The sequence below is a fragment of the Lytechinus variegatus genome, chromosome 17 (genome assembly GCF_018143015.1).
Source record: "Lytechinus variegatus isolate NC3 chromosome 17, Lvar_3.0, whole genome shotgun sequence".
Taxonomy (NCBI): Eukaryota; Metazoa; Echinodermata; class Echinoidea; order Temnopleuroida; family Toxopneustidae; genus Lytechinus; species Lytechinus variegatus.
The window spans coordinates 21522463-21548732 of NC_054756.1; the positions used below are offsets into that span (position 1 = coordinate 21522463).

The 26270-nt window shown below is 37.5% G+C and overlaps 2 protein-coding genes across 2 annotated transcripts in view; both read left to right on the forward strand.

Moving 5' to 3' along the window:
• The window catches only part of LOC121430560, a 27275-nt gene extending 15455 nt beyond the window's left edge, over window positions 1-11820 (forward strand). The window contains exon 5 of the mRNA XM_041627880.1: window positions 11617-11820. Within this exon, the coding sequence (XP_041483814.1) occupies window positions 11617-11820 (204 nt within the window). The remainder of the gene's footprint in view (window positions 1-11616) is intronic.
• LOC121431468 (ZP domain-containing protein-like) lies at window positions 11724-26052 on the forward strand. Its single transcript, XM_041629052.1, has 8 exons — window positions 11724-11806; window positions 13914-14030; window positions 14721-14819; window positions 16424-16599; window positions 21032-21423; window positions 22788-22893; window positions 23646-23853; window positions 25863-26052. Exons 2-8 carry the CDS (start codon window positions 13958-13960, stop codon window positions 26000-26002), a joined length of 1194 nt encoding a protein of 397 aa, XP_041484986.1. The 5' UTR covers window positions 11724-11806; window positions 13914-13957; the 3' UTR covers window positions 26003-26052.
• Window positions 26053-26270: the final 218 nt, after the last annotated feature.

A 26270-nucleotide genomic window follows, 5' to 3' on the forward strand; every position in this document is an offset into this window, starting at 1 on the left:
AAATTCTGGTGTGAATAGAATTGAGCGGTATGGCACATGCGCTTGACACTTCATCTCACGCAGCAAACCAAAATCAATACTGCAAAGGGGAGCTGACCTCTACGCTCGTTGGATGAAACTCACAGAATTGCGTTTAAACGCAAGTCAAAATATCAAGTGTAGGTCCCATATGTGCGCTATTGATTGATTAAATGTCAAGATGGGTTTGATTTTTAGAGTTGTGTTTGATCGGAAGTCTTTTTTAATGACACAAGTTCACACCTAGTTACCAATAATGGATGTAGCATTTCCATTTATTTGAAAGCAAGATAAAATAGCATTGGAAATTAAATGCCCTGCTCACGGGCACAGATGCCACAGCCGGAGATCGAACCCTAGACTTTTTTATGTATATCCAGGCGCCTTAGACCACTCGGCCACAGCACCTCCGCGACGAGCCCCGACCGATAATTTCCAAAGGCATTCCATCGGTCGGTTTCGAGTCGGTTTCGTTTGCGAAACTATTAATACCTATATAGTTTCCACTTACATGTATATGTTCTACGGCTCGATTTAAAAAGTGGCTCTATTATGTAGTAATAGAAGTAATTTTTCAGTTGGCATCAGATCATATTACTAGTCTAGGAGCCAGGGGGCTTTATTCAGAATTTTTGGTGGGGAAGGTTTGACAAGCTTATCCGGGGTAAAATTGTACGCTGATTCCAAAAATGCCACTCTTATTGACCGTACTCACGCCATTTTGGTCATTTTGGCAAAATTTTGGCCAAAAATGACCATTTTGACCACTCTTTGGAAAATGGTCCATTAACAGACTGCTTTTGTAGCCACATGCAATTAAAAGGGTCTATCTTAAGTAGAAATGCACACAGATTCTAAATAAAGTGCTTTCATTTGCCAAAATCACAATAGCAGTGGTCATTTTGGCCATAATTTGGCCAAAAAATGACAATTTTCATGATTTTTTGGCCGAAATGTGTTACAAATATTAATCAGAGCTTCGACTGGATGTTTTTAGAAATCCACATTTATTTTCAAAATGTGCGCTGGATCATAACCATCAACCTCATGTAATTTATTCCATCAGTTTTTACCTATGAGGGTCATTTTGGGTACTTTAGACATAACTGACCATTCGCGCAATTTGCATTATTAACCCTTCAAATAGGCAGGAAATTGAGGTCTTCAGCATGTTTTTTCTTATTCCCTTATAAAATGAGAATGCATTTAAATGTCCTTCATGTGTAAAATTTTATGCTGATTCCAAATGTATCAGTCTAAATGACCCTATTTAACAGTTTAAGGTCATTTTGGCCACTTATGACCCTTAAAATGACCAATGACATCAGTTCAATTTATCCAAAAATACTTTGAATGTTACCAGAATCGTTACAAGGGCATACTGTGACACCTAACATTGGTGTATTAATCCTTGAAATTGAACATCTCAAAAGTATTTTGACCTAATGCAGTTTATTCCATCAGTTTTGACCTATGAGGGTTACTTGGCGTACTTTAGTCACAACTGACCATTCACGCAGTTTTGCATACATTTGTATAATAAACTGCACATAAAATGGCCAATAACATCAGTTCAATTTATCCAGAAATACTTCGAATGTTACCAGAATCTTAACAAGGGTGTGCTTAATACCCAACACTGGTGAATGAATCCTTAAAATTGAGCATCCCCAAAGTTGACTACCTTGGTCATTTTGGCCACCTTGACCCCCCGGCCAGCCCTGCCGATTGTGTATGTTAATTCAGGTGATATCGAACATGGTGAGGAGAAATTTTGGATTGCGTTAATATTAGCATCAATTATTGTTAAATGGGGAAGTTTGAAAGCTTCTTGGTGGAAATCAATGAAATTATTCCACACAGACCATAACTATTGGACCCTGTGGTCATTTTGACCACGTTTTCATCAATATTGACCAGTGACCATGGACCCTAGGAATCTCCAATTAGTGGAAAGATCAGCTAAGAGAGAGACCTTGCATTCTTTGATGAGTCAAAAAGGGCTCAAATGCTGGTCAGTATCATTATCAGCATGAGCTACCAATAATCGGTGAAGAGTGTCATAATTGTGATAAAATCCTTTACATCGTGCATACATAAGGTTGTTTGACCATGGCACTGTGGTCATTTACATGATTTTAGCCACCATGACCACACAGTAAATATTTATGGAAACCTCACATATATGGGGCAGTAAATTCATGAATGAGACACTTTAGCATCATTTACATGTTATTAAGACACTTTTCTAGATTAATGTAGATTAATGATTCCAAATATATTAGTCTTAATGACCATTTATGAGCTAGTGGTCATTTTGGTCGCTTTTGGTCCCGACAATGACCAATCACATTTGCATGTATCAAAGAGGATTCAAGTGTTGTTGTCGCTCCGTATTGTTAATAAGATGTATTTTATCAATTATTGATATCAATATGATATGACTAATAGCACATTATCAAAATTTTGAAACCAATTTGGCCATTTTGACTATCTATCGCATGTATGACTTTTGTAAATAAACATAACAGGAGCAATTGTGGAAATGCGTTCAATCCCTTTTGATTGGAAATATTAAAAGCTCACCTTGAGTAAAAAAAATTGTGCCAAATACCTCACCATTTGGTCATTGTGTGGTCATTGAGTAGCCATAACATCATTCCCTCATTTTTTATTTAAATTATACAGATAACTATATTCTAGAGGAAGGCACTAATCCTGAACTCAAAGGTGCGTCATTACAAAGCTATTGGTCAAAGTAGATTTAACCATGGTGCATTTTTATTACCTTTGCCATTTTGTGTAATGTTTCACAAACCTCACATTGGCATGATTGGTAAAGTTGAAAGTGGAAAACTTGCCCTAAATTGTTAAAGAGTGACCAAAATTCGGCACAGAGAATAATTTCATATAGAGAATGTATTTTATTACCCAGTACGTCTTCAAAAGAATTAAGGGTAAGTTTCCTGCTCACCAATCATGCCAATGTGAGCTTTGTGAATCACTGTACAAGAAAAAACAAAGATTGTAAAAATGAATGATAGTTAAAACTCTTTGTGAACTTCACTGTGACCTATTTTGCTTTGTAATGATTCTCAGTACAATTTGACTTCAAAGAAGGAAAATAATTCTGGCTATTTAGGAACATACAGTGATCAAAGGGGCCACAGTAGACAGTCACATGATATTTGGCACAATTTTTACTCAAGGTGAGCCTTTGATATTTCCCATGAAAAGGGATTACGCATTTCATCATGTTCATAGACCTACAATTGCTGCTAAGTCAATTTTATTTCAAAATTCACACATTGGATAAACGGTCAAAGTGGCCAAAGTGGTCACATTTGATTATGTACTATTTGTAATATCATATTGAATTAAATAATTTGTCATTTATTATGATTGATACAACAAATCTTACAAAAATATAGAGCAAGAACATTGGAATACTTTTGATACATGTAATTGTCATTGCTAATTATAGGGACCAAAATGACTACTAAGTAGTCATTAAGACTGATATATTCTAAATCATTGTATTAATCTGGTGCAGAAAGTTTTTGTAATATGTCTCATCTAACATCATTCTTGAATTCGTTTCCATGAATTACAAAATGGTTAATGTGCATAAAATCATGAAAATGACCAAAGTGCATGGTCAAACAACCTTATGTGTACTTGATGTAAAGGTTTTTATCACATTCATTAAACTCTTGATTATTGGTGTAGTAACTCAAGCTGAAAATAATATTAAGCAACATTTGAGCTCTTTTTAAATCAAATAATGTGTGGTGACGAGAAATTATTGAGGAAAGGTGATCAAAATTACCACAAAGTCCAATAGTTCGGCCAATAACACTGATTTATATGAAATCCTTGCATTGATTTTCACCCCAAAGCTTTCAAACTTTTCCAATTTAACAATAATTGATGCTAATATTAACACAATCCTGAATTGTCTCCTCACTATGTTCACTATAGGCTAATTTAGTATACACATTGGGCAGGGAACAATCTGGCCAAAATGACCAAGGTTGTCAAAAATATTTTTGGGACACTCAATTTAAATGATTAATACACCAGTGTTAGGTGTCACAGCACACCCTTGTAACGATTATAGTAACATTCAAAGTACTTTTGGATAAATTGAAGTATTGAACAGATGGTATTGGTCATTTGGGGCCAAAAAGTGGCCGAAATGACCATAATCTGTTAAATGGGGTCATTAAGACTGACATATTGGGAATCAGCTTGAAATTCTACACAAGAACGACATATGCATCATTCCCATTTTATAAAGGAGGAAGATAAAGCACACTGAAGACCTCAAATTCCTGCCGATTTGCACAGTTATTATGCAAAATTGCACGAATGGTCAGTTACCCAAAATGGTCAAAAGTCAAAACTAATGATATAAATTACATGAGGTCAAAATACTTTTGAAATGTTCATTTTAAAGGATTAATACACCAATGTTTGATGTCACAGCACATCCTGGTAACGATTCTGGTAACATTGAGGTATTTTGGATAAATTGAACTGATGTTATTGGTCATTTTTATGGCCATAAGTGGCCAAAATGACCATTAGGTGTTCAATTGGGTCATTAAGACTGATATATTTAGAATCAGCATAATATTCTGTACAAGATGGACATTTAAATGTATTCCCATTTTATAAGGGAAGAAGATAAAACACACTGAAGACCTCAAATTCCTGCCTATGTGCGAATGGTCAGTTATGTCTAAAGTACCCAAAATGACCCTCATAGGTCAAAACTGATGGAATGAGGTCAAAATAATTTTGAGATGTTCAATTTAAAGGATTAACACACCCCAATGTTAGGTGTCGCAACACACCCTTGTAACGATTCTGGTAACGTTCGAAGTATTTGGGGGTAAAATGATCTAATGTCATTGGTCATTTAGGGCCATAAGTGACCAAAATAACCATAAGCTATTGAATAGGGTCAATAAGACTGATATATTTGGAATCTGCATAAAATTCTACACAAGATGGATTTTTGAACGCATTTGCATTTTATATTGGGAAGAAGATAAAACACGCTATGAGACCTCAAATTCCTGCTTACATGTATATGTGCACTTTATTATGCAAAACTTCGTAAAGGGTCAGTTATGTATAAAGTACCCCAAATGACCCTCATAGGTCAAAACTAATGGAATAAATTAAACAAGGTCAAAATACTTTGTGAGATGTTCAATTTAAAGGATTAACACACCAATGTTAGGTGTCGCAGCACACCTTGTAATGGTTCTGGTAACGTTCGAAGTATTTGGGGGTAAAATGAACTGATGTCATTGGCCATTTTAAGGGCCATAAGTGGTCAAAATTACCACAAGCTATTAAATAGGGTTATTATGAATGATATATTTGGAATCGGCATAAAATTTTACACTTGAAGGACATTTAATTGCAATCTCATTTTATCAGGGAAGAAGAAAAAACATGCTGAAGACCTCAATTTCCTGCCTATTTGAACAGTTAATAATGCAAATTGCGCGAATTTACTGCCCCATATATGTGAGGTTTCCATAAACATTTACTGTGTGGTTATGGTGGCTAAAATCATGTAAATGACCACAGTGCCATGGTCAAACAACCTTATGTATGCACGATGTAAAGGATTTTATCACAATTATGACACTCTTCACCGATTATTGGTAGCTCATGCTGATAATGATACTGACCAGCATTTGAGCCCTTTTTGACTCATCAAAGAATGCAAGGTCTCTCTCTTAGCTGATCTCTCCACTAATTGGAGATTCCTAGGGTCCATGGTCACTGGTCAATATTGATGAAAACGTGGTCAAAATGACCACAGGGTCCAATAGTTATGGTCTGTGTGGAATAATTTCATTGATTTCCACCAAGAAGCTTTCAAACTTCCCCATTTAACAATAATTGATGCTAATATTAACGCAATCCAAAATTTCTCCTCACCATGTTCGATATCACCTGAATTAACATACACAATGAGCAGGGCTGGCCGGGGGGTCAAGGTGGCCAAAATGACCAAGGTAGTCAACTTTGGGGATGCTCAATTTTAAGGATTCATTCACCAGTGTTGGGTATTAAGCACACCCTTGTTAAGATTCTGGTAACATTCGAAGTATTTCTGGATAAATTGAACTGATGTTATTGGCCATTTTATATGCAGTTTATTATACAAATGTATGCAAAACTGCGTGAATGGTCAGTTGTGGCTAAAGTACGCCAAGTAACCCTCATAGGTCAAAACTGATGGAATAAACTGCATTAGGTCAAAATACTTTTGAGATGTTCAATTTCAAGGATTAATACACCAATGTTAGGTGTCACAGTATGCCCTTGTAACGATTCTGGTAACATTCAAAGTATTTTTGGATAAATTGAACTGATGTCATTGGTCATTTTAAGGGTCATAAGTGGCCAAAATGACCTTAAACTGTTAAATAGGGTCATTTAGACTGATATATTTGGAATCAGCATAAAATTTTACACATGAAGGACATTTAAATGCATTCTCATTTTATAAGGGAATAAGAAAAAACATGCTGAAGACCTCAATTTCCTGCCTATTTGAAGGGTTAATAATGCAAATTGCGCGAATGGTCAGTTATGTCTAAAGTACCCAAAATGACCCTCATAGGTAAAAACTGATGGAATAAATTACATGAGGTTGATGGTTATGATCCAGCGCACATTTTGAAAATAAATGTGGATTTCTAAAAACATCCAGTCGAAGCTCTGATCAATATTTGTAACACATTTCGGCCAAAAAATCATGAAAATTGTCATTTTTGGCCAAATTATGGCCAAAATGACCACTGCTATTGTGATTTTGGCAAATGAAAGCACTTTATCTGGAATCTGTGTGCATTTTTACTTAAGATAGACCCTTTTAATTGCATGTGGCTACAAAAGCAGTCTGTTAAGGGACCATTTTCCAAAGAGTGGTCAAAATGGTCATTTTTGGCCAAAATTTGGCCAAAATGACCAAAATGGCGTGAGTACGGTCAATAAGAGTGGCATTTTTGGAATCAGCGCACAATTTTACCCCCGGATAAGCTTGTCAAACCTTCCCCACCAAAAATTCTGAATAAAGCCCTCTGGCTCCTAGACTATACTTCTCTCATCACAATCTTATTGATTTTTGAAAATTTTGAAAAACTGTTTAAAAATGTTCTCGATTGATTACGAAATTACAATCTTGACGTTCTTATTTGAGAACAAAAAACGTGCAGATGTTGGTATCAATAATGCATATATACACAACAACAAAAAGTAAGTCCCCCTAAATCAAATTGCTGTAACTTTTTAACGGAATTATTTTGAGATATGATATTTCGTAGGTAATTCTTTACACTCAATAAGCAACTCCTGGGAAAAAATGAGATTGATCAGTTGAGTCATGCATGAGTAATTAAAGATTGAATTAAAAATTAGAATTTTTGAAAGTCAGAAGAGTCGTTTCTCAGATTGTGCAAATACAAAGTTGGGCAAAAGTTTCTTGAAGGTGAACTCCATGGTGTTATGCTGTCTTATCCGTCATTTAGCCATTCTACACACAACTTTTATATCGTATGTTCATGGTTGAGTGAGCACAGTGTATTGCAGGGGCCGCGGAAGGGGGGGGGGGGGGGTGGCTTCAGCCCTTCCTTTTTCCAAAAGCATGTATAAAAATGACCATACGATTATGATTTTTTGAATGGTCAGCCCACCCCTCCCCCTCCACTTTGAAAACCGTTCTACAGTCCCTGTATTGTAAAGTATCATAGGGGTTTATAGTACCCTCTACAACTTGTTAGATCATGTAAAAAAAATGAAAATAGAGGTGTTTCCCCCGATTACATGCCTTCCCCATTTTAAAGTTCAGGATCTACCACTGATTTGCCCATGAATCAAACTGATCATGAGAAATTGTAAGGAAACGAATACATTTATGCAGTTTAAAGAATATTCATTCCTAGGTTTTCGAATGTGCTCGCTCAACCTTGAAAATGCTTAAAGTTCGGAAAGTATGTGGTGATAGAAATGATGGATGATTAAAGTCGCATTTTAAACCGAATTTTCCCCAATATTCACTTTATTACCCTTTAAAATGAGTCTGTGACATTGAAAATACCGATTTTCCCACTTTGATGAGTGCTCACTCATCCATAAATAAACAAATCGATTTCATTTTTGCACAGAATTTCGCCCAAAGGTTGATAAACATATACTGCCAAATGAACATTACAAAAGACAGCCTCGAAAAAAAGTTCCACCATATTGAATAAGGGGTTACTTATTCTTAAACATTTGCACCCATAATGTACAAAAGTCTATTAGAGAGGAACTTAAAATTTCAACAAGGATGAAAGGGTTTGTTTCATGGGTGGTTTTGTTACTTCGACCAAGAGTTATTTCATGAAACTTTGCACATGGCTTCAGAGTAACTCTATCCTATCTAAAAGGCGTGCACACCAAAATAAACATTCGATACGGCACAGAGTGGGGCCAAGGCCTTGAACTTTTTCTCATTTGCATAATTTTCGAATATTGTGTGCTCACTGATGCATTAAACATCAGGATTTTCATAAAAATCAAATCAAATGAACTATGCAAGGAGTTTTGTGACAGATATCCATAGTTACAAACTGCATTTTCCAAATAAGGTAAAAAAGAGCAAATCACATTCCACATGTTCATTCAAGCGTGAATGTTTATTTAAACGCATTTGAATCATTGAAGCATGTTAATTGGTCATAAACATAACGAAAAAGTTGAGAAAAGATCATTTTCAGTTACCGAAATGAAACAATACTTGCCTATATTTGAAAATCATATTTTTTGTTTTCAATAAATGTTCATTGAACCGTGAAAGGATGAATATTGTTGAAGATACTCTTTCCAAAATAATTGTCATCATATTCTATCATTTTGTGTAAAAATCGAATTATAGCTAATTTGAACTTGTGCTTATTCAACCGTGAAATTTAGCCAAAAATTTGTATCGGCCTTTAGGAAGTACCTTTTACAAGCCATCTGACTATTTTTCATGGTAAGAATGTTGAGTTAGTTCCTATAAATAGTTCCGTAAAATACTTCCATAACATTTAGTCAGAGGGTAGCTTATAAAATTACCTACAGGCTCATGTAAAAATATATAAATAATTCGCATGGGTTATTGGTGTTTGTTCAAGGGTGGACTTGCTTTTTTATTGTGTATAGAAGCATTTTCATTTTTTAAAATGTAAGATATAAGAGCAATGACCATAAAATTGTAATGTCAGTACAATTTGAATAGCCTTTGCTATGATCCGTCCAAGCATAGAACCCCAATCTCGCATTCATAACTCTGGCACTTGACCAGGCGCGCCGGAACACTTTCAGTTTTTTTTTTTTTTTGGGGGGGGCAAAATCCCGAAGGGGGCACAATATTTTTGACAGCGTGAGATACCGAAGCGTTCGAGCGGGAGAGGGTGTGGCGCCCCCTGGGTAAGGACTTTGTGTAAAAGTGGAGTATAAAAGTTGCGTTTCCAAGAGCATTCAAAAAATAAATTTCCTGAGAATTTAACATAGAATTCACTACGAAAGACTATATCAATAATTTATAAGAACCTATGAAATCTACGCGCAAAACGATCGCTTCGGAATGTGGTTTTCATGTCTGATCAATTAAATTACAAATTACGCTTATACTGACTCAAAATAACAGAAATGAAATTTTTCATGCAATATCCTTTCAGAAACATTTATTTATGTACATTTACATACACGGACGACACGAGAGAGCACAATCTAAAAACAAGAAATGTTAACTTAACATTTGAAAGGTTGGAGGAGTGACAACATTTTCTAAATGTTGCATTTACCACTTTAAATGGTTCTACCCAACACTTAAAATGTTGGATTCAGCTTTATACAAGGTTAGATGTAACATTTGGAAAAGGTTGTCACTCCTCCAACGTTTCAAATGTTGATTTAACATTCTAATTTTTAGAGTGCACAATCATCATAAGTTTCAAGTAAATCATGTCAGAACAAGGAGTGTATTAAGCAGAATAAGCGTAACAGAAACAAAAGAAATTTTAATGAATGTCTTTTCAAATTCAAAATGTCATACTGTTCTGAGGTGGCAGACGTCGATAAGCTCTTAAATCTCCATTCTATGCAAATCATTTCTAACATCAATGATTATCCATGCATTGGCAATACGTTTCATATTTTGTAAGTAGAGGGGAAAGAAATTTGACAAGCTTATAATTGTCTAACAATTTAAATTTTTTCTGAAAATTATTAAAGTTTAAAACATTACTCGATTTATGTGTTTCATGTTTTGCATGTTTTGTATGGCTGGGAAGCACTTTTGGATGCCTCCTTCAAAATCTTCATTTTTCTTTACATAATTTCTGGGGAAAATGTGACCATAACTAAGAAATGATGAATATCAAATTCCAGGAAATATTCACTTGTAAATAATCATGAACTGCTTAACAAACTACAGCAGTTCATAACGCACATTATGTAACATTATTTAGAAGAAAACAATTACATTCCAATAGCGGATGTGGTTGACGGTACACCGTGTGGAGTATTAAAGTGGATAGAGGAAGAAGTGAAATTGGGGAGTGGACAGTTGATAGTCGAGTAATTTTTTTATCAAATGAGCGTAGTCCTGAAAAAGGCAGTAAACCAGAAAAGGTAGAAGATTTGAAGAGGCTTGAGTAGTTGATAGATGAGTACTCCTGTTCTGCACTCCATCCGCCGACTCAAACTAGCATCTTCTCATTTATCCAATAATCCAACTACTCAAGCCTCTCTAACTCTTTAACCTTTTGTGTTTTACAGTCATTTTCAGAACTACACACATTTTCAAGAAAAATTACTATAGGACCTACTCTCAATATTTATATTCCAATTTCTCGCCTATCAATTTAGCTTCTTCTGAAGAAGTAAATTGGATGATTGAGAGTATGTCCTAGAGTAATATATGACGACCTCGAGATGTTATGGTTTCTGGGCTTGACAGCTATGACATAGATTCCATATTTTGCTAGCGTTCAGGCGCGTTATTGATATCGGGTCCGGTCTGAGCGTTTCTGGGCGACCGCGCGTTTGTTAGCCGACGCAGCCAACATGCATTGGTAAACCATTTTCAATTTGCCATTCGGTTTTAGTTTGAAATGTATTCACAAAATGATAAACGTTATCACACTGTAATATGATGGAAAAGGGGCTTTATCAGAGGTATTTTTCACAGAAGGAAATGTTCGTCAAAAGACGCGAGGCTTACTACGATATGTAATTGCCCCAGGGGCGAAATTTTTTCATTTTTGACAATGGAAATGACAATTTTTAGGCAGAAAAGTCCTTAAACATGTTAAATAATTTATAATTTTTCTACTTTTAGGGGGGCACGTGGGGGGGGGGGCGCAAAATCTCGTTTTGCCCCCCCCCAATTTTTTTATTTGGGGGGCAAGTGCCCCCCTGCCCCCCCCCCGCTTCCGGCGCCTATGCACTTGACCACTGACACCAACCATGTCCGTTTAGATAAGTATGCTTGAAGTTAAGATTGTTATGTATTCATGTCTGTGTGATCTTTTTATATAGGCTGGCATAGGCTATCTCGAACCGACCGAATCACGGGAACTGTTTGCCCCTTTCAATCCATCCTCGTCTCACATTCTCTGGCGTGTCACTGACGGGGATGTACCTAACGATCTCCTATCGAATTCTAACTATGGAGTACCGGGAAGCTATCTATTCGAAGTATCAAATACAATTCGTGAAATAGGGAAAGGTATGGCAGTTTAGTTACACCACATTTTGCTCGGGGGGGGGGGGGGGCTTTATTGCATCTTAAATATAGGGAAACTAACCTTTCACACTTCACGGATGCAACATGGATCATCCCGGATTGTCAATCCGGGGTCCTCCGTGTACAGTCCGGAATTACTATGTGCACACCGACTACTCATTTGGCGCCATCCATGATGTACCGGCATATCTTGACGAAAAAATGAACATGTTCAATTTTTCATCCCTGAGTAGACGACGGATATTCTGTGTTTATCCTTGTAGCCAACTTGTACATCCGTCTAGCTATCAAATGCACCCGGGAGGCTCATTGTAATAACCGGGAGGTCGTTGCTAATACCGGCTACGTCCGGAGTCAAAAATTTTCCATTGTTTGCGTGCATGAACGATAGTCCGTGTTCATGGCCAAATTGAAAGAAACTTGGCCAATGCTCTAAAGAAATCCTAGGAAAGATCGTGAAGGTCTGTGTAAAGCACCCAGTAACATCCGTGTATTCCGTGTTTACTCCCGGTGGGTTGTCAAGCAGACCCCGAGGTGCTACCTTGTCTATTTTTGTAGAATCCACACTTTTCCGTACACCTCCGTGTAAATACCCAGTTTAATCCGTATTCACTCCGGCAATCGTATAAAAAGTACCAATTTGACTCCCCGGATCACCACGGAGTGAGATCCGTGATGATCCGTGCTGCATCCTTGAAGGTCTAAAAGAGGCTTTAGGGTAAGAGTTGCAATCGGGTTGTATGTTAGGGTTAGGTTTATGGAAATGTAATAATGGGTTAGATTAAGGGATGAAGTTAGTAATTGTGTTTAGTGTGTAAAATTTCGAGCAGAGCAACTGACACCGGAGCAAATGTCATGGTACCATGGGCTTAAGAAAAGAGATATTATATTGGATAACGCAGTCAGACTGCAGGTCCCAAGAAAGTGGCTTCTTTCATCCTAGTGATATTCATGACTTGAGATGTTTTGCATATTTAATGAGCTTGACGCGGACCAAAATACCTCTTTTTATTAGGTCATTGCTGCTCTAATTGTGCATCGAATTTCATGAATTTGGTACCATTGTAAAGAAGAAGAATAATTCTTTCAGGTTATGTGTTTTGATTTATTCAAAGATTTTGTAATATAGGTTAAGATTTTGATCTAAAATATGCTACAAAAATAAATATTTTCACCTGGCAAAAGCTGCAATTTTCACACTCTATTTTTGTTTGAGCCCAACTGATTCTTATATCATGATAAGGCTGAATATGTATGCTTTGAAATGATAAAGGTTTCAAAATAAGAATTGGTTTAATAGGGTCAAGATCACACATAAAGCAGTTTGAAAACAAGAATACTGCACTCTGATTGGTTAAAGAGACCACACAATATCAAATTCCAACGGTTCCAGTGCCTGGGTTCGTGGGAAGGTCACACTTCCCATGTGATAATCTCAAATACCCCGCGCCTGTTGTTCTGTGAACCTTATCCAGCCAATCAGAACTCTTGATTTCATGCAAGTACAAAATTTCATAAATCTCGTCTTGTACCTTGGTGGGAAAAGTGTGATCTTGACCCGATTAAACCAATTAAACCAAGTTCAGCTTTATGGTGATATAGATATCATAGATAGGCTTAGAATAAAAAGTTTTGCACAGTTTGCAAAAGAAAAGAGAGGAAGAAAACTCAGTTTTGAGGCACATATTCAGGCCAGAAATTTACTTATTTAACAAAATATTATTCACAACATAAATGACCAATATGAAAGAGTAACTTTTACTCTATCTGATGGTGCAATAATATTTCATTTAACTTGAGGTTAAAACATGTAAATTCTTAGAGAAAGAAAACCTCACAAATCACGAGATTTTGCAAGGAGAAGGATTCAGCCACGAGATGATTTGGATGAATCTGGCCTTTTTACTCATTAGCATAGGGACCTGCGGTCTGATTGAACGAGTGGAATTTTTCTGGTATTTCATAAATTAAAGCCATCCAATGTAATTATTATCATATTTATACAACCCCATCCCCCCAAAAAGAGAAATTTGATTTAACAAGTCATATCACTTATTACATTATGGCATATCGTTTTCTTTTGGAACAGTTGTCTGCAGATCAACCAACCCCTGTCTAAATGGAGGATCATGTATGGACAATGAGTGTTCCTGCGCTGGAGGTTTCTATGGAAGATTCTGTCATTTGTCGGATTCAACAGGCGAAGGTAAGGGAGTGTGAAAAAGGGGAGGGAGTGGATATACATATATGCGTGTGTTTGTGTGTGTTGAGAGGGAGAGAGAGATAGAGAAGGGATTGCCCATCCCCGCCACATTTAGATGGTCCGCTTTACTGATCTGAATTTATTATCCGGAAAACATTTAGATCAATGCCTACACCACATGAACGTTCCTTGAGATAAAAAAAGGGTAATTGTAATTGCTTTCATTCAAATGACCAGTTGTAAGTGGTGTATTTTCCTGGCATGCCTTCGGCAAGCGCGTGATAGGTGGTCAGAAAACTTGTCTGGAACAGGCATATGCTTATGGTTGACCTTCTGTTCTGGGGTACATTTAATTCAGACCGTTTCTTCATTGCCGCGCATTGCCTAAGAAAATATATAAAGAGAAAGTAAAAGAAATAATATATTTTTACTCTTTATGCTAGTATTAAGACTATATTCCCATTCAACTTGTGCGACCAGCGATCATCATGCTCCTTGAATCACAATCTACCATATGAAAAGAAAGACAGGGAAACAATGTTTAAGAGCATTTACCCAATGATAAGCTAGAACAAATCACTGATGTTAATACTAAATTGCTCATGAATTGCATCAAACTTTTCTTGCGTTCTTCGTTGTGAATATTGTAATTCATTACATGATTAAGATATCAAATATCTTGTGTGTTTACAGATAGTTGTGCTGCCCACCCCTGCCTTAATGGAGGAAACTGTGAGGATGGTTCTTGCTTGTGTCCGGCTGCGTTTTCCGGCAACCGTTGTCAAGATAAGCGTAAGTATTTACGACATGAACTTTTTCTTTGGTGCTGGATGAGATCATTAATCAGTTTGATTCATTGTTCTACATTAGAATGCAAAGATTGCTATGTTTCAACACTTTATATTATAGGATATTTAGTCTCACTTTGTTGAAAAATGAGAGATTATTTGATCATTTATCACAAATCAGTTCGTCAGTCGTGCATTAGGCAGTGCATCAATTATGAGCAGATCCCGAGGAGCAGTTTTAAAAAAAACACCCCATTTAAAAAGTGACTGTATCTTTGGATCCTACCAAAATTTCGACTCCATGGCGCCTTTATTTCATGATGCTCATCGAAAATGGAAAGGTCAAACATAATAATCATAATGCCCTCGACTGTGGGGGGGGGGGGGGGGGGGGGTGCTTGGACTGTACTAGCCCGGTAATATGAACATACTTATTCAAATTCAAATTTATTTATTTCACTTCCATCAAAAAAAAATTGTATACCATATTCAAACATAAATATTTGTATCCGTTGCAAAGAAACAAAAATAATAATACATATGTTGTGAAAAAAAAACACTTAGACGATTTGGGCAACACATTGGAGGTTTCAAATAGGTATACTATTTCTCAATAGAAATTAATTTAAGATGGAAATGGAGGGACCCACTAAAAAGCAATGCTTGTACAATGTGGGCCCCTCAAAAAAATAGATAACACAACAAATAACAAAGTACAAATACAGATATATGTAATCAAATGAGAAAAAAATAAATAGATGAGAGAGAAATAATACACGGCCCGAGCGTTGTTGGAGCGGTCGTGGAGCGGAGAGAAAAAATCATCACCGCTCGCTACCGTTCACCATTTTCGATTTTTTTTGTCGATTTTTTACCCAATTTTGTGAGCGGAATTCGACCCTCTCTCCCTACCGCTCCCCCGGGGGGGGGGGGGGGCACTCAGTATATGATGCATATTGGGTATGTGCCGCGGAGGGGACCCCCATATTCATGATATTCACACTCAAATTTCCGTTCCAAAGCATAGCATTTTTATCTTATTGAGAAAAAGAACAAAGAAAGCCGCTCCAAGACATGGCATTTTCTTCTTACCGAAAAAAAAACAAGAAAGAAATCCTTTCCAAAGCTTTGCATTTTTCGTTACGCCGTTCCGGTCGCATTGATCTGCTACAATGAGCTGCAATTTTGGTGAAAAGCGGCCGTAGAGCGCTTTTCGACTATCGCCTCAGCGCGAGCGCACCCGGCGGAGGCAGCGCTAGCTGCATCATGCACGGTTGCCCGTTCCATAGGAATGCATATACGCACTCACACGCTGGAGATCCGTTCCAAGGACCCCCGTTTTCACAAACATTTGTAGTTCCGAAGCCCGTTCCGAGGACCTTCCTTTTTACAGTAAGACCGCTCCAAGGCCCCCGTTTTTTGCCTCGCCCGCGGCACACCCCTACCACTTTTTTGGTCGAGTGCCCCCCCCCGGACCGCTCCACGACCGCTCCAACAACCCTCGGGCGGTGTGACCTAGCCTTAACATACAGCACCCCTTCCCTGTCTAAATCTAACAAGCGCACCCAATTCCTACTTTTTATTGTTCTGTTTCATTTCACATCTTAGTGACATCTGTTGAGTGCGGAAGTGGTTCAATGACTGTCACCATTGATAAACGTCTAGTCCCTGGTAATGCTAATGCTGTTCATTTCATAAACCAATCTTGTTTCGGAGTCGAAAGCTCAAATTCTGATGAGATAACTCTGTCTACAAACTATAGAGAGTGTGGCACCACCTTAACGGTATGAGGCTTTGCAATAACAAGGTTCCCGAAGGCTATCTGCCTTTTGTAGAAATTGTTGAGGCCAAAAGATGTTTGTGCAGGGAATCGAACCCGTGCCCCCAACTTAGGGCAGATAGCTCTTGGGAACCGTGATTTAAGCTACGCCTACAATTGTTCCTTTCATTTCTTTCACAACAAGAGTTGCCAAATTTGTTGTACATGTATAATTTGTCAAACATGTACATATAATTTTTTTCAAGGAGGAGTAGATTGGGTGTACGGGGAGGGGGAAGGGGTTTAGGGAAAATGATTTGTTCAACACAGACGGACTAAACCTTTCTTTAAAAAAACGTTGCCCTGGGGCAGATTGGATTCATAATATATATAGCGAGCGTAATATATCCTCACGAGATTCCAAAGCCAAAACAAATAATAAAAAACGCCAAACAAATAATAATACAAATAATGATGATGATAATGATAATGACAGAGACAGGTGAATATTGGCAACCAGTAATATAGTGATTAAACAATAAGGATAACGTAGAGAATGTATAAATAGCTTAAAATGTACCCTGACGTGAAAATACAGAATACTTTCTGTTCATGTGTAGTAGTCTTTACTTAACCAAATCATGTCCTGCTGGGTTTTAAGGGTGCATCATATAATTTCATTCTATTTTCTTGCATTTGTCTGCAATATGCTAGCGCCGTCTCCTTTACTTCCACTAGATCATTTTTTTTGCCTCTTGTGATGTCACAGGAGGCAGAAATATGCATATCAATACATAAGTATGTGCCATTGCTTTCAATAACAAGTCTTCATACAATACCACCTCAAAAGCAGTCACTAATACCCCTGTCACATTTGCTACGGCCGCCGTAGATTCTAAAATTTCTACGGCGAGTGGCTCTACGGTCGCTGCAGAATTTCCACGGCCACTTACATGTACTCTAGCGGTCACTTATGTTTGGGTCGCCGCACGGCGTATTTTTTAATTCATAGAGACAGAAAATCTGTGGCTGACGTATGTCCTTGAAATCATGACGTACGGTCGCCCTAGGGTAACCCTGCGGTGGCCGTAGGGTTTTGACAAATACTACGGCAGACCCTCACGGCGGCCGCAGGGGGACTTGCTTATCACACTCATCAGGATGTTAATACCATGGTCACATTTGTTCTACGGCAGCCGTACGGCGAGTCAAAAACGGCCGTTTTAACATTTTTGTGCCAGCTAAATATGGGTGGTTTGAATATAAATGAATAAAACGGCTGTTTTCGACTCGCCGTACGGCCGCCGTAGAGCAAATGTGACCATGGTATCAGGGGCGGATCCAGGATTTTGAAATAGGGGGGGGGGCGCCAGCGGCGAGGGAGCGAAGCGACCGAGCGGGGGGAGGGTGTGGGAGGGGGATACCCCCCTCCCATGGCAAGGACTTTTTCAAAAAATCATGTCCAAAAGTCGTATTTTGAGAGCACCTTTAGAAGAAAAATGCACACTTAAATCACTGTAACTTCATGAATAAAAGACACATACTGACTCATTTAGGAGCTGGTTTCTAGTCACACCGTATAAGCGGTCATTCAAAACATACATTTGGCAAAGGCTCTTCACTTGCTTGCATCGTGTGATTGAAACGTCAAATTTAAATGATACGAACTGAGACTTGTAATCGATAAGTTCCGAATAATCCATTCTGTTTATTGTCATTTGTGTATTTACATTGTGTGTTTTCAAACGAGAATTGTTTAGTCGTATGGCAACATGCATAAAATTTGGTTCTTTTTTCCCCAAAATGCACAGTAAATTGTTACAAACTACAGAAAAAAACGACATCATCTTCTGGTAATCAACCTTTTCCCTCGTATTATTTTCAAATCATCTTCAATAATCCAGTCATTCTGCACAACCTCAAAGTAATATAATGCTTCTTAAGGGGATTCTCATCATTTTTATTGTTTACGTTTTCGATTTTGCTGGCAATTTTTTTTAAAAGATATATTGTAATCAGCAAACCTATAGATTATCAAACATTAAAAATGGGGTAAGGGGGGGGGGGGGTTAATGTCACAATTTCTACTTTTTAACAATACACAATGTGTCCTCGGGACATTTTTCCCCAGCACTAAATATTTTTATTCCCCCCCCGCCCCCCCCCCCCCCCCCCCCCCCCGTCACATAAAATCTTCGCTCCTTACGCTGACATATAGCTGCCTATACACAGCAAACGCGGAGTGGGGTCGACTGGTGATTGAGAATATACAATTTTGCTCCTTGATAATTCGTTGGAATGATTGCTTCGGCGAAACTTAGTTGGGGCGCCCTGGATAGTATGCCTCTGAATCTACCAGAAAGTGTAAAAGTTAGTTTACATTAAATACAAATATGTCTGACCTATACATTTCAGTGAAAACGTACATGACCAAGGCAGAATGATAATGCTGCGCACGTGGCGCCCGATATAGGGCTTCATCTTTGAGTGAAGAATAATCTCGGGGATAGACATTATCATTCGCATCGTTGACACTTTCTCTCGCGATCTGTTACTTACAATTTACATGTATTTGCCATAAAGACGGACAAACGCATGTTACAAAAAACACAAAATTTCGGGAAAAAATGATATCCAATCCAACATCTTCATACTGGTCACTGCACTGCAACTCCCGATTACAAGTGGTGCAACTTTCAAACCAATCGACTTGCGCGCCCTGGAATTCCGGAATTTACATATTGCAATACAGTATGACAGAGGTGCATTTGTGCGAACACAAAGGCCATGAGCGTAAGTTAAAATATAGTTTTGACTAGATCTAGCCCTTGAAATTGACTACATTGTAACAATCCAGTAAATATAACCATCAAAAAAAAAAAATCCGGCGAAAATAGGGGGGGGGGGGGGCGCGCCCGGGGCGCCCCCCTCTGGATCCGCCACTGGGTATAGACATCTAGACATAAGACATTTCATTTCAGAAAGTGTCGCACCATGCCCATCATGTGCGTATTCTGACCGGGAGGGAGGGGAGGTTTTTTCTGGGCCCGGGCCTCCGGTTAGGCGAAAAGAGGGCGCCAAAAGAGAGAGAGGAAAGAGAAAGAAAGAAAAAGGGAGATAGAAAAGGAGGGGGAAACAAGAGTAAGGGAAAAGGGAGAAAAGAAAGAAAGAAAGAAGGAAAAAGAAGAAGGGATAAAAGGAGAGAAGAAGAGCTAGAAAGAGGGGAAGTGCGGGGCGCCAAATTTGATAATCTACATAAGGGCCGCCAATTTAATGTTTGACCAAGGGCCGCCAAATAGACGTTCGACACTGATCTGAATTTTAATAAATCTCCCTTAACTTGTTTGTATGAATACAATTTAGATGTTAATAAACGCCTTAGTCTTAAGTAAGAATAATATCCTTAATAATAAAAATCAGCATTTAATTCCCGATAATAATAATAACAATAATGATAATAACATAATGTTCATGATAGTAATAATAATAATAAAACTAATAACGGAGTATTTTAGCCGCTTCAGCTCTGAAAACTATTCTCCCGGGGGCCCCTGTTTAATACGATAATTTTATTATTACCCGGCTTTAGCACGGCTATACCTTGATGGAGCATTCGAGGAATTACTTCCTACAAGTTAGCTATTCACCTGACTTGGGTCGGGTGCACCACAATGTGAGTAAATTTCTTGCTGAAGGAAAACACGCAATGGCTTGGATTCAAATCCACGTCACTCTGTTTGAAAGACAAGAGCATAACACAAGGGCAGCCGCACGGCCATCGTAAGCTCGACGTACGGCCGCGGCCGCGTAGACCGTTCTACGCCATATACGGCTAGTCCCAAATATACGGCGAGCGTAGAAAAGAAAAAAAAATGTTATAACTCCGCGTTAAAATTCTACGGCCTCCCCTCCGGCCGGTAAAAAGTAGGAATCCTCCGTACGTCGACCATGCGGCCACCGCAGATTTTCTGCGGCTGCCGCAGTAATCTTTCGAATACTACGGCCGCCGTACGCCCGCCGCAGAGCAAATATGACCGAAGTATAAATGACAGCTTGAATGTTTGATATGCAGGCCCTGGAGCTGTTTGAAGATTTGTGATTGTTCGCAATGGCATAGTTATGGCAAGTTGCATAGCATTGTGAATTGTTATGCTTACTTCTGCCTCCTGTGACATCAAAATAGGCAAAAAGTGATATAGTGGATTTTAATCGGGCGGGGCTGAAGATAAATGCAAGAAAAAATGAAATAAAACATATTCAATTTAAATGATGCACATCTAAACTCAAGAGGTAATAATTAAGTGAAGTAGAGACTCGTACACATAACATGACTTTGTGTGTCAGGGATCATTTAAACAATAGTGCCATGATAATGTTAATACCAACTTAGAGAGACTTTCTATTTAATACTTGATTTGATATTTTAAAAAATACATTTCTGCCCTCTGTCAATACAGGATGATGTCTCTACAATGACTTTTTCTAATGTTATCACTTATGAAAAACCTGAAGCTGAAGGAGATACAGCAATCACTCGAGAATATCAAATGCAGCTTCGGGTGGAATGTTGTTTAAACAAATCAGAAACAGTTGATGGGTCCTTCAAACCACGCCTTGGTAAGGTTGCCTTCAGCGACAAGAGCACTGGTAACTTCGATCTAAATCTGGCAAGGTTCAAGACAGAGAATATTCAGGAAGTTGACTCTAGCTCGGTGTCGCTAGGCCAAGAACTCTTCTTTGAAGTCAGTCTTAAATCGGTAGAAATCCTTGGTATGTTCATAGAGAGCTGTTGGGCTACAGCAACCGTGGACCCAGCGACAAATCCACACCACTCTCTGATTTCCTCAAGGTGAGTAGGCGATTTTAGATGTACCAAAACATTGATTTCACTTTAAAAAAAAATCAACTTTCATTGTTTTCATGGTTTTTGTACCATATCCCAACCGTGCATGATGTAAATCATCTTTTCGAAAAAAAAGCGGTCCATTGGAACCCAACGTGAGGTCATATACCTACATTGCCCCATTGAGATCAGTGTAAATGGGCCTGGGTTCAAACAGGTATGATTTTCCCATTAAAATGTGGCCATTTCTAATGCAAGCGTCTGCTAGATTCTGATCAGCAAAAGTTTGGAAAGAACAGGGAAAGAAAATAGTCTCATAACATTGCTATACATTTTTACGTTTATTCATGCTATTTTGCATGGTTCATGTTAAAGGCCGCCATCATGAAGATAAAGCTAAAACACTTGACACTTTTAAACACGCATATTTTATGTCAGCAATAGAAAAGAGGGGTAAGGGACATGAGGACATTCAAAGCCTGCTCTTCTCTGATTAAAGGGAAAGCTCACCCTGAAGAAAACTTTGTTGTAAAAATAGCAGAAAAAATAATGAAAATATTGGTGAAGGTTTGAGGAAAATCCGTTAAAGAGTAAGAAAGTTATTAGAGTTCAAACTTTTGGATTTGTGACGTCATAAACGAGCAGCTGCCCCATGTGTTATGTAATATAAAATGTATGAATTTCAAATTTTGTATGGTTCCTGATGACTTAATTTTGTTTTCTTTTCATGATCTGGTGTGAAATGATTTGTATATTGATATACAAAAGTTACAGTGAAAACCATTTTCAATTTTCTGAGAAAATGACGACATTTCAGTGATTTTTACCATTCGCTATGTAGGAATGCTGCTCGCATATGACGTCACAAATCAAATAATTGAAATTCTAATAACTTTTTAATTATTTTATGAATTTTTCTCAAACCCTCGGCAATATTTTTTATTATTTTTTCTGCTATTTTTACAATAAACTATTTGTCAGGGTAAACTTCCCCTTTAAGCCCTTTCACAATTAGTAGTGCGACTGCTTACAACCGCGGTGATTGTGTGGAGCATATACTGTGACCAAATGATCGTAAACGATCGCACCAGCAAATGTGAAAGCCCCTTTGCAAATAAATCAATGGACCCCAAACATTTTACATGTTAATGTATAAAGATTCACTGGTATTCATTTGGCAAATGAAGTCGTCCGTTACCATTCATAGTTATCAACCAAAAATTATGTGATTTAAGCAGTAAACTGTTCTTTTACTTATACTTTTCTTTTTTTCCCCTCAAAACTAGCACCCCATTGAAAAGAATCGTTCCCAGACCCCTTTCAATTCTGAGTTCTCCTTAAAGGAATATATTTCTTTCTTGATTCTACAGATGCCCAGAAGATCCAACAACGTCCATCAATAATGACCTTGATTTGGATCGAGAAAGTTTTTCCTTTAAGGCATTTGCATTCACTGGTGACAATCAAAACACCCAGGTAAAGTTAATCATTCTGGTTCTACGCTAAAAAAGGGGAGAGTGGTGAACGCCACATGGCATTATAATTTGGAAAATAATGACAAAATGAGGAGTGAAGAAATCGAGGAAGAAAAGGGAAAATCAATAATCATTTTCTCTCGTGACACTATCTGTAGCTAGTATTGGTCTTATTTTACGTATAATCATTTCTTTGTTATGTCTGAATATTTACCATTTACTAAATGGCCCAATGAAAAAGAATAGTTTCTTGCTGACTAAACTACCCCCATTTGAATAGTTGAAAGTAAAAAATGAATTTTAAATGAATATATAAATAATCAAAAAGAGGTTCGTTAGTCTACCAGTTTTATCGAATAAACCCTCACATTAACGTCACCATGTCCCTCACCAAAATACAATGGCTCCTCAGCTCTTCTTAGTTCTTTTTCTATTTTAAAGTAATCAAATAATCCTTCTGGGTCATAGGTCTACGAATGTATGTGGACTGTTTTGTTTAAATGGAGGGCTTGCCACCTGACCATCCCCCTAAACTGTGATAGAAAAACAGAAAAACTTCAAAATGAAAGAATTGGAAAGGGGGGAAATGTGAACGAATTGTAATTTAGAACACATTTGGTCAAAATCTATTATAAATGCTGAATATTATTTCAAAAAATCTGGACATATTCTTCATAGAATTTTGTCACATACATGACATACGTCATGTTGTGCCCCTAATTTCTTATGCTCATGTCATTTTCTTTTTGGTAGGTATACGTTCACTGTTTAGTGATGGTATGCGGTGCAGAGGAGGCTCGGTTGAATCGAGACATGGGCTGCCCCTCAAACGACGGTGAAGCTGCATTTTGGAACTCATCACCGGTTCGCAAACGACGATCTACGTCATCCCTTTCCACTCAAACGATCAGTAGTGGTCCGATTCGTATCCGTAACCCTACCAGTGGCATGGCAACTAATGGTATACCAATTGATCCTTCAAAAGCCTTTTTTAGGGAATCGCTCCTATCTCTGTAACGAAACACTATTTACATTTATTGTTTTTTATAAAAAAAAATGCTTTGTGTGAATTAATGTTAAATTGTCAAACGATACCATTTTGTTTAATTCCAGTATTATAAAAAAAACATGTTTATTTGAATTTTAAATTCATAATCCAATTAAATCTAGACGAACAGTTCATTACAATAGAGCAAATGCTTTGTAAAAAAACATTGAGATTTTCTGAATTGAAAAATTTGGTTTTATGAATTGGCTTCGTTTTTTCTCCATTTACGTGTTTTAACACTTTCAAATTTCTCAAATGGGAAACAAGTTTTGTGGTACAAATTTCACGAAGAAACCGTGAATATGATCATGGTTATTTGCAAATAATTGATATGGCCAGAAGTGAAAATGAATTAAAAAAAGAAGTGAACTGCTGTATAGTTCTTGCGTTTTTTTGCGTGATATCTTTTAGTTTCATTTGAAGTAAAATCCTGGCAAATTTCTGTTGGACTATCCATGGTAAATGCTTCTACTTTCGAAGATTTTTTCGATATATTCATAGTACGAAAAAGTACTGATCCCCTTGAATATAGAGCAATCATATTCATCAAAAGAGTCGATGGGGGCCATTATCCATTATCAAGCGAAATTATTACGTTTCTTGGAACATTGGGATAATATATCTATAAGCTCCATGCTAGGAAGGAGTTTTTAAGTTACTAAAAATGAGGACTCAATTTCGTAGCGGTTATTTTTCATGAATGAAAAATTACGTAAAATTTACCGAAAAATTATTAACATACGTGTAGAATTTCGCGGCCTGCCTTGTGAATGCCAACATGAGTGGATTAAAACTTATCCACAAAGTCTGAGGTGAAGTCCACCTCAGAAAAAAAAAATGATAGATGGAAAAAAAAGAACAATGAAGGCTGAAAAAATCATCAAAATTCGATGTAAAATAAGAAAGTTATGACATTTTAAAGTTTTGCTAATTAAAGAAAAAAAAGTTTTATGCTTAAGACGGTGATATGCTAATGAGAGAGTCGATGATGTCACTGTTTATTTCGTTTTTTTATTGTTTGAATTATATATCATTTCATTTTTTACAGATTTGACAATAAGGGCCATATTGCTTGAACTAGACAATGTTAAAACAATTGAAGTAGACATGTTCAGAGGGGAATGCAACTTTATTTCACATGACAATGAGGAAAAAATGAGAATATTATATGCATGGAGAGTGAATGATATAATATAATATAATAATATAATATATATGGAGTGAGTGAATATATATATATATTATATATATATATATATATACAATACACAAGAAATAGTGAGTGGGTGATGTCATCCGTCCCCTTATTTGCATACCGACCAGGAAGTGCATATAACTGCTTTGTGATATTAGGCGAAAATTAAAAATGTCATAACATTCTTACTTTAGATCTGATTTTGATAAAATTTTTAGTGTTATACTTGTTTAATTTTCTCTTTCTATTCAAATTAGCTTTCTGTTGGTGTCATTGGCGGCGGAAGCCAAATGATTTAGGGAAGAGGGGGGGGGGGGGTCCACCTGAATTTTTTGCATGGACACAGGTAAAATATTTGACAAGCAAAAAAGAAGTTATAAACCAAACTTTTAGGGTGTCCACCTGAATTAAAGGGGGGGGGGGCGTAGGAAACAAAATTGACAAGCAAAAACAAAAGCTATCAACCAACATTTTTTGACAAGGAAAAAAAAGAAGAGAAAAAAAGGTTTCCAACAAGAAATTTAGGGGGGTCCCCCACCTCAAATTTAGGGGGGGGGGGCAGGACCCCCGTCCCTCCGCTTACGCCGCCTTTGGTTTGGGTGGACTTTAAAAATACCGTTAGGTGCTTAAACAGAAAATCATTATCACTCGTCCTGTTGCCAACTCGAGGTATGAGTTTGTGTAATTCATATTCAATTCTTATTCATTCTTTTTTAAACTTCTACAGATGTGTCTTTGTACAACCCGTTTGCGATGCTCATCCTTGGTATCAGCGCCGCAGTGGTTGCCATGCTTATTCTGATGGGTGTGGTCAAGCTAGTTGGTACCAACTTCAACTATCACCGTGTGTCGACCGAGACCATTTAAGGGATTTAACTCTTAACATGCTGGTGATGCTAATTGGCTCCAAAAATACACATCAGACACATCAGAGCTACAACTCGTCTGGCATGTTAAGAGTTCAGGTTGTTTAACGCTGTAATAGTGATTGCATGATCAATATCTGTAGTAACGAACAAGGGGAATTCCTTCAATTTGTTTAGATTTATCAAGAGGAGCTTTATTTGTTTCCGAGTGATAATAATTCACCCGCAGAAAAACCATAATCATGACAATGAGTAATGTGATTACTTTA